Source organism: Sphaeramia orbicularis, chromosome 12, assembly GCF_902148855.1.
Source record: "Sphaeramia orbicularis chromosome 12, fSphaOr1.1, whole genome shotgun sequence".
NCBI classification, from domain to species: domain Eukaryota; kingdom Metazoa; phylum Chordata; class Actinopteri; order Kurtiformes; family Apogonidae; genus Sphaeramia; species Sphaeramia orbicularis.
In genome coordinates this window covers 31435581-31444468 of record NC_043968.1, presented here as the reverse complement: position 1 = coordinate 31444468, position 8888 = coordinate 31435581, and the positions used below count along the sequence as shown (strand labels likewise).

The 8888-nt window shown below is 39.1% G+C and overlaps 1 protein-coding gene across 1 annotated transcript in view; it reads right to left on the bottom strand.

The window, feature by feature from the left end:
• Window positions 1–4239: 4239 nt before the first annotated feature.
• The window catches only part of pdzrn4 (PDZ domain containing ring finger 4), a 39995-nt gene continuing 35346 nt past the window's right edge, over window positions 4240–8888 (bottom strand). The window contains exons 6-9 of the mRNA XM_030148402.1: window positions 8490–8591; window positions 8177–8293; window positions 6811–7860; window positions 4240–5866 (exon numbers count right to left, since the gene is read on the bottom strand). Coding sequence (XP_030004262.1) covers window positions 5294–5866; window positions 6811–7860; window positions 8177–8293; window positions 8490–8591 — 1842 coding nt within the window. The 3' untranslated portion in view covers window positions 4240–5293. The remainder of the gene's footprint in view (window positions 5867–6810; window positions 7861–8176; window positions 8294–8489; window positions 8592–8888) is intronic.

The window sequence follows — 8888 nt, the reverse complement described above, 5'->3', positions numbered from 1 at the left end:
CTCCAGTCCTCCATCCACTGTAACACCACCATCTCAGAGAGCTTTTTGTTCTGCCATAACCACTGCTTTGGTCCATGTTCTGTTCCAGTTATGTGTTAAATCTGCATTGGGGCTTAGTTTTGAATATTAAGTATATATCATTAAGCCTGAGTTGAACCACCTTTATGAGTGCTGTTATTACTCTGCATGATGCCTCTGTTTTCATTCCCCAACAGATGTCCCCATGCAAAGCAATAGAGGCTGTTTTGCTGAAACTGCACAAAGGGTCTGTATGATGCCTGATGGAGCAGTTTCAGAAAGTATCACTGCCCTGGTACCTGGGTCACACAGTCAAACACAGATGTTTCCAGCACCACCATATCATACTGGTCTACATGAAGCCATCTAGGTGATTGTGATAAGCTTGGAGGCTTGGAGAAGAGTGCCACTCCAAAATATAAATGTAGAACTATTGAGGATTTAGAGTGTACTTGATCTATTGAATGGGAAATTATAGTCTTAAGTCTTTATTACTCAATAGAATAGGACGCTTTAAGGCTTGCTGCTCAAGTTATTGGACTCAAAAGAGTTTAAAATATTAAATATGTGTAAAGAAGAAATAATTTTTCCAAAAATATGAAGGTTTTTTTCAATCTTCCAGAGACACAGATGGTTACATAATGTTGTTTTTTTCACAACATGCCATCTTTAGGTGTTTCACTGTTTTTCAGCTAATCAAAAGGTTTGAGTTAAATTTGTATTACTCAATGTCAAAGTAATAGTAATCAATTAAGTCTGGCATACCAAAGAAAACATGGCTGAAGTCTCTATCAGTGGTACCAGTGAGTGTCTTTCACAAGGAAAAAGCAGAGAAAAATATCAAAATTTTTAATTAATTACAAGTCTAGATGAGCCATTAGCACATAATTGGAGCCATGAATGGAGACTTAACGAATGGAAAATTGTCAGTCATTACCCTGCTTTAATCAGTCTTTTTTCCCTCCATAACAAGACACAACTTTTGATTGAGCTGCATATTATAATGAATAACAGACTTGGCTGTTGCTGGCACAGGACGCAACACTGATTGATCAACTCAGCATCTGCAGGTCATTTGTTTTATACAACAGAGAGTATAAAGGGATGTGAGTTTGTGGGGTGTTTTGCTCTATTTTGCTTAGCTTGTTTTTTCAATATTGCCCATTTTTGCATATTAATATCCGAAGATATATCTGAAGCTGGAAGCTACACAGTGCCCTCTGCTTATGTTTACCACTTACTGATTTTACGTGCAACTTAGGGTTAATTGCAAAGCTCAAGGGCACCATTATCCATTCAGTACTGATATTTTCCTACAAGATAAGAGATTCAACCATGAAAATGTCCATCAGAGGCATATTATCACCCTCAACGCAAAACCTCTAATCACCAGTCTAAAATAAAACGCCTATGTAATGTAGATAGTTTACAAGATCATAAATCCAGTGCAATAAACAAAACTATTCAGTTTTATTGATATGTGCTGATATAATTGCATCTTCCACTTTGAAATGTAAAATCACACATAAAACACAGACAGAAATATAGTCCTATACGTATTTGAAGTTCATATTGCCAGAGTGAGAAGCTATTTCTGACAGGTTAAATGCTTCAGCAATCAAGCCACAAATACATTGGTTTTTGTTTTGGTGTTGTATCTTTCTTTTCTTTTAATGGTGTATCTGCTCAGGACTTTCACAAGTTTTTATTGTGGCACGTTGATCACACTGAAGAACCCACACATACACACAGCCTCACCCCCCGTCTGCATCTCAGAAAAGAACACCTGACTTTGCTCTAGTCCCACTCTCTCGCTGATGCTTCAAAGCCATCACTAGATCTAAGAAAGCCAGGATACCAGGCTTTTTCATCTGTGCTACATCGCAGCACCCGGGCCTGCTCTGCTCACATTAGCTGTTGGAATTTGAATGAGATAGATCTAGATGAGAAGAATGGCTCAAGAGTCATGCTGCATAAATTTCACATATTCATGTTTACGTGTTTGGGGCACGTTCTGCTATGAGAATACATTTTTAAAAAAAGTTACTGACAGGCATGGTTCTAACTCCTCGCCAAACACTAATTACTGAATGAGCAAAATCCCTCAGATGTCTTCCACAAGGAGTTGTAGCTTTTCTGAGCTGCACACATTAATGAGGAAAATCATTCTAGGTTCTTACCTGGTCTGAACTAAGCACTACACTTTTCTTACTTTTTTTTTTTTTAAATCAACCATTATGTCTATGAAGGTCACAGTGGGATATTTACTTTGGTAGTGAAGATCGCTACCACTCTTTTCTTTCAATAGAACCTGAAAGTTATTTTCAATACCAAGACACACCAAATCTTTACTCCCATCCAAATAAAAGTTGTTGAGCTAAAATTCAGGCTTTTGAACATACTTCTTTTTCTTTGGAGTGATCTAACTGATTGAATTGGGCTCAGCTTTGAGATGCTTTTAAGGAACATTGTTGTTATACTTTTAGTAACTTTTAAAATAGTGGTGACATTTTATGTATATGTTCTTATCAGTTTTAAGTTTGTTTTTAGTACTGACTTTCATGGTGCTTATGTATATTATTGTGAATGTATGGCTGTGATTTCCATTTTGTGTAACTTCTGCTGTTGCTCCTGTCTTGGCCTGGACACTCTTAAAAAGAGAATTTTAATCTCAGTGAGCTTTTTTTCCTGGTTAAATAAAGGTTATAATAACAAAATAAATAATTATTTTTCACTGTTAGTAACAGCAAATTCAAGGTGATGCTTCTCTGTGCCAGTTTTAGTCAATATTCTATAAAGCTGTGGTTGTTTCATATTTGTATGTTAAGTTTTAAATGCTTAAATCTTCAGTGCAGTCCAAAACTAAATGCATCAGTTCAGTTTCAGTGTGCATAATACCACTGGTGTATAACTGATCAACATTTAAATGTATTCAATTATCTATGCACATTGGGATTAATCATTTATAATGGGAAGTTGACGGAAACGAATTATGCCTTACAGTTGCCATGTTACTTCTGTCACACAGATATAACTGGTTGGATATTATAGAGGGAAATGTGTGCAGTGCTTACCTTTTTTAATATTATGCATAAAGGCCCTGGCAATGGGCATGCCAGTCTGATGTCTCTCATTAATTCTTCAGTTCAGTGGGCTGTGGACAGACACAGCAGATTGACAAGGGATGAGGAGACGTCACCAGCATCTCCTTAATGCTTTGAAATAGGAGTATAGTTTAGCTTTGATGCCTCCTATCACTAAATGGACACACACACTCACATCCAACCCCCCACATACACTGTCAGTCACCTATCCCACTGTGAATACATGAATACTGTAAACTATAGTGACATGGTAAATTACTATGTGTGCACAAAACATCAAAATGCAGTATGACTTCCTGTGTGTGAGAACGGGGAGATCAGAAGGCTTGGTGTGGTGCAGCGCCGAGACAGGTGTGGCAGTGTTCTAGGCGCAGCAGTCAGTGAAGCTCCCATTTAATGCCTTTAGTTAGCGTTTTAGTCTTTTTCTTTAGTATCCGTTTCATAGACTAGGTTATTAAACATGATTCATATGTGTTAACATAAACACAAAAATCACTTTTTAGTTTTTTTTTAGAAAAAAATTTTAAGAAAATAAATTTATAGAGCTTAGGTTATATAAAAGATGTGCACAAAGATGATGTCAACGATTGTTTATTTATTACCCTTCAAAGCTTTGAGTTTGAATTTAGACCATTATAATCTTGGTCATTTTGGAGCCAGAAATAGTGATACCTGAACAAAAGGTGGGGCCTGGGGGATGATGAGGGACATCATTAGAGAATCTACCCACCCTCTCCTTGCTGCCTTCTGTTAAGAGGTTGTAGTTTCATGGCATCAGAACCAGGACAGTCAGATTTTGCAATTGTTTCATCACCCATCCTATTAGAGTTTGGAACCTAGAGCAATCCCCCCCCATCCAAACTATGCACCTACTGAGCTTTTTCATTAAAAAACCTGTTACTGGATGAGTCACATTCAATTCGTCTTTCTGAAGAACTCTGTATATTTATGATATAATCCCAGACACATACTGTCATTTTGCATGTCTTTGTAAAAGTACCCTTGGGAAACACGACAACACACTAACTTAAAGCACATAACTATGAAGCAGACAAAATGTAGTGACTAAAAGACAAAAGTCTCTTTCTTCAGCTTTTTTTTTATTAGTTTATAATTTTTTATAACAAATTTCACCACTGACAAATACTGAACTGAAGGCCTCTTCAAGGGACTTTACAGTGAAAAGCAGCAAATATGATACATATTTCGACAATGCATTGAAATGTATTGGCTTTGAAGGGCAGCCACATAAGGTCAATCAGACAGACCATGAAAATTAATTTACAATAAATAGAAATAAAAGTAGACAATATAAACATAGATTTATTTAACATTTTGACATAATTCACAGGTTTATCCTTTATCTTTAGGGTTTAGGATTGATTCCAATGTTCCTTGAGTTAATATTAAGTTTGTAATAAACATTCAACTACTTGAAAGATCAGAGTTTTGACTTTAGGTTGAGGTGCAACTGTTCAAGAAGTTCAGCTCATGAATAGAGAGAGGACACAATAATATTGTCAGTGTTTCGAAGTGAGCATTTCAGACAACTCTGACTTAAGATGAGGGGAGAGTTTTTCAATCTGGTATACAACAAAGTCTCAACTGGTGATCCAAATAAATAAGGAGTTACAATAAGATGTTTACAGTACATTGACATTCAGAGTAAAAAAAGTCCTTACAAAAAGTTATCATGTGTACAAAGTGTGAAAAATATTGTTTTTTCCCTATTATAAAAAAAATGCCACCTTGAACGAGGCAAGTGAAGTTGCTTCATATGCAATGAAACAAAACAAAAATGGAGTGGATCTACACAACACATAGTATACAGAAAACTAAGTTTGTTGGTTCTTGAATTAAATTCATCTGAACCTACATGCTACCAAATTCATTTGCTGTCAGAAGCCAGTGCATTAACAAAAGCCAGTGTAAAAACAGTTAAAAGTAATGTTTTTTCCATTTTGTAAAAGGCTGAGGTGTTGTAATGTTTGAGAGTTTGAGACTAACTTAACATTGATTTTCATTCTTCAAGTTACATTTGCTTCAGGATTCCTTCACACCTTCTCTGTAGTGACATTGTAATTTAATATCACACCACAACTTCCTTTCTTCCCTAAAGCAGTAGTTTTGAAAGACAGGCTACCTGCATAAAATACAGTTGAATGAGTCTGCTAGACAGTTGTTACAGACAGGAAGGCATTATGTACTTTGGAGCCCTCTGGGACTCTGGCCCCGTGGCTCATCAGCTCCTGGATAGTCATCCAGTTGTCTAGGATCTTTTTGTTTCGTTTTTTCATCATTTTCTTGTGACTGAGCTCCAGGATATTAATCTCCTTCCTGCCCTCAGCTCCGCTGCTTGGTCCCTCTTTCAGACACTCCAGACGGCTCTTCTGCATGAACTCCCTCCTTTTTCTTTGCTCTCTGGCTCGAGCCAAGTGCTGCTTCCTCTCCTCTTTGCTCCAGTAGCGGCCCATCTTCATCTCACTCATAGCATCGTCATCTGTAGTCATTCCTCCACTTCTCTCCTCTCGGATCCTCAACGCCCTCTCCCTCAGGATTCGGTCACGAGCAGGTCTGCGAGCTACATAGCGCGTGCCATCAGCACGAACTTTGACCTTCCACTCCAGACGAGGCTCCCCTGGGCGTCCACTCCGGTGAACAGGATCTCGACAGACACTGAGCAGACTTAACTGACTCTGGGAATACTCCAGGGATGAATGTTGCTGTAGCAGCTGCATGTAGCTCTGCAACTCAAAGAGACACACAAAGAGGACTTTAAGCATCAGCCTTTTGTCATTCATACCTCATCTAAAGGCATATTAGCATTAGACTGACATATTTTGTTAGGTTACGTATAGCAAAATCGTTACTTAAATTATAATATACATGCAATTACAATCAGTTACCAATTCTGACAAAAAGAAAAAGGAAAAAAATGTAATTCAGTTACAAAGAGATTACATCCAATTATATTTTTTTCAGTTAAAAAACACAGAATATAATTTTCTTGGGGTTAGATTTCATTGTTTGTGAGCTACATCCTTCATTCAAGACATATAGAACTTTTAACTACAGACAGACCTGTGAGAACAGGAGGATTTTTGGACCGGTTTTGGATCTGTACCGGCAGATTCTGGCTCTGCTAGCTGACTAATGTTTAATATAATTTATTTCCATATATATTTGTTAATTCCTTTGCATTTGATGTTCAGTGATCCAGACATATATATATTTTTAAATATCTATTATTTTGACTTCAACAGAATCCCCAAAATCTATTTAGCTTGCACTGCACAGAATAAAGTGTGTGGACAACATACAAAATATCCTTATATATACATATGTTAATTTAAATCATTATCCAGTACTTACATAGGAACAAATATTTATATCGGTTGATTAATTGGATATTAACTTTTTCCTGTTGCAAACTATTAATATCAACCTTCAAAAATCTCCAGTGTATAAATACATTTTATGGTAGTATTGTGATCTGCATTATTTAAATACAATAATTTTACATGTATTTAGCTTTACTGGCTGACTAAAAACATTTTTAGAGACATGACGAAATAGTGATCAAATATTATAAGTTGCATTACTCTGATGAAGTCATTAAAGTAGTTCATTACTGATATTTTTACTGGACAGCTATTTTCAACAATAACCATCTCAACAGTGGTTATACCTGAAGTTGCCTGGATCCACCCTGACCATGATATGGAGACGTCTGATATGAAGAAGCATAGGGAAACCCTCTTCTTGAATCCCTGCTCCTCCCTTTCTTCTCCCATCTCTCATCATCTGCAGGCAGAGCAGGGTCTGACTCTGACCTGGATGGGTTACTCTGGTCTGGGCTGCTGGAGATAACAGGGCCTGGGTCTGCTGGTCTGCTGCGGTTGGGGGTCCCCTGGGCCTTGGGAATAGGGATGGGACTGGAGGAGCCCAGTCTGAGGTTTTTCTGGTTGGTGATGCTGATGTGTCTCTGCAGAGAATGGTCAGGAGATCTCTCCATGCCTAAAGGCGTTGATCGTGCACTCTCTGCTGTGTTGTAGGCACTGGAGCTGTCCTTTTTTCTGTCACTGTCTGACCTCTCTGGGTGTTCGTGGATGTCAGCCAGCCTGCCGTGGCGCTTGTGTCCATCTTTGGGGCTCCGTACTGGTGAACAGGTTGCAGGCTGTGAGGGCTCCAGCTGATGGGTTTGGCGGAGCTGGTGGGCTTGCATGATGCTCTGACACTCCAGCTCAATACTGCGAAGTTCCTCATTTAGCAGCTTTAACTCATGTTCCACCCCTCCCCCTTCTTCAACAGCGTCTTCACTATCTCCATCCCCTCCACCCTGTTCAGTAAGACTACACTCTATACTGTGTCGAATAGAATAAACCCCACATTCGACTCCATTGCGGATTTGACACTTAAGCTCCAGCAGTTGCTGGAAGCGGTTCTCTAAACCCAGAATCCCACCACTGCCATTGCGACTACCCACTACTCCGTCGTGTCCTTTGGATCCTGTCCTTGGACTCTGTGTGTCCTGTTGTAATACAGCTCCCCTTTGTGTGTGTGGATGCTCTGCACGCCATCTCTCTCTCAAGCAGTGAGCTGGGCTTCTCCGGTGGAGTCTGGCCAGCAGAGGCTGGTGATCTGGACTGTCAGTACTGGGTCCAAACCCACTGTCTTTGTCCTGATTGGTGGAGGAGCAGGTGGCTGTGTCTGTTGTCATTTCTTCTTCAGCTTGATACTAGTGAATCAAGACACAAAAACCAGTTAACTTTAATATCAAAATGTCCCCAAGAAATCCCCTTTAAAATAGCACTGCACTATGTACTACTTCCATGCTGTGCAACATTGTGTTCATAATTTGTTTATACAGAGTATTATGAAATGGTAGCAGTACTGATAAATCAAATACTGTACTTCCTGTCAACTTCCTTCAAATTTTCCTCTGTAGTCTGGCTTCCTTGTCAACTGTTCTTGTGATGCCTTTCTACTTCTTCTTTACTATACCATTTTCTTTCTCCTTTGTGATTCATTTCATACAGCTTACTGGTCCGCACCTCATCTCCCCTGTCAAAGTTATGTGCTCTCTGCTTCCTCCTCTCCTCCAGGATTTCCATCTTCAGCTCCTCCACAAGCTCCTGTTGGTCATCATCCAGCCATACCTCTTCTTCCAACTGAAATCACAGCATCTTGTCAGAAATATATCTTTGTCTTGCTATATGTTAGTTTGTGTGCTTCAAATTCTAGACAATCACTCTGACAGTTAGAGTGAAAGAAAAAGGCCCTTAGCAGACAACTGTTCTTATCTGACATGACAAGAGTTGTCAGAGAGAGCAGAGAGAGAGCCTGTATGTGCGCTTGAGTGTTTACCTGCATTTCTGGCCTCGTCACAATGAGTATGATGCTCCTCGCTTCTTCGCTTGACAATAAAGCGACGGCCTTCTCCCGGTCTTGCACCTCACATCCATTTATCTGCACAAAGAAGACAAGAATAAATGGTCATGTTTAAAAATCTTAGTAATTTATCCACAGTATTTTCACCACCATTAGTCTCTTTCTTGCTTTTCTCTCTCCCTGTGCACTACTACGTCTCTTTCCTTGCTCTAAATCTATACAGCTGAGGTAAAAGCATGAGTAGACTGCTCACTGCAATAGTGAGCATGAAGTCGGACTCCAGGAGAGTCTGCTCTCACTACACATCCAGACACACAATTAACTGTTCTTCGACAGGTGGCGTTCATCTTTTCCTCACTAGACTAATGGGGCTGT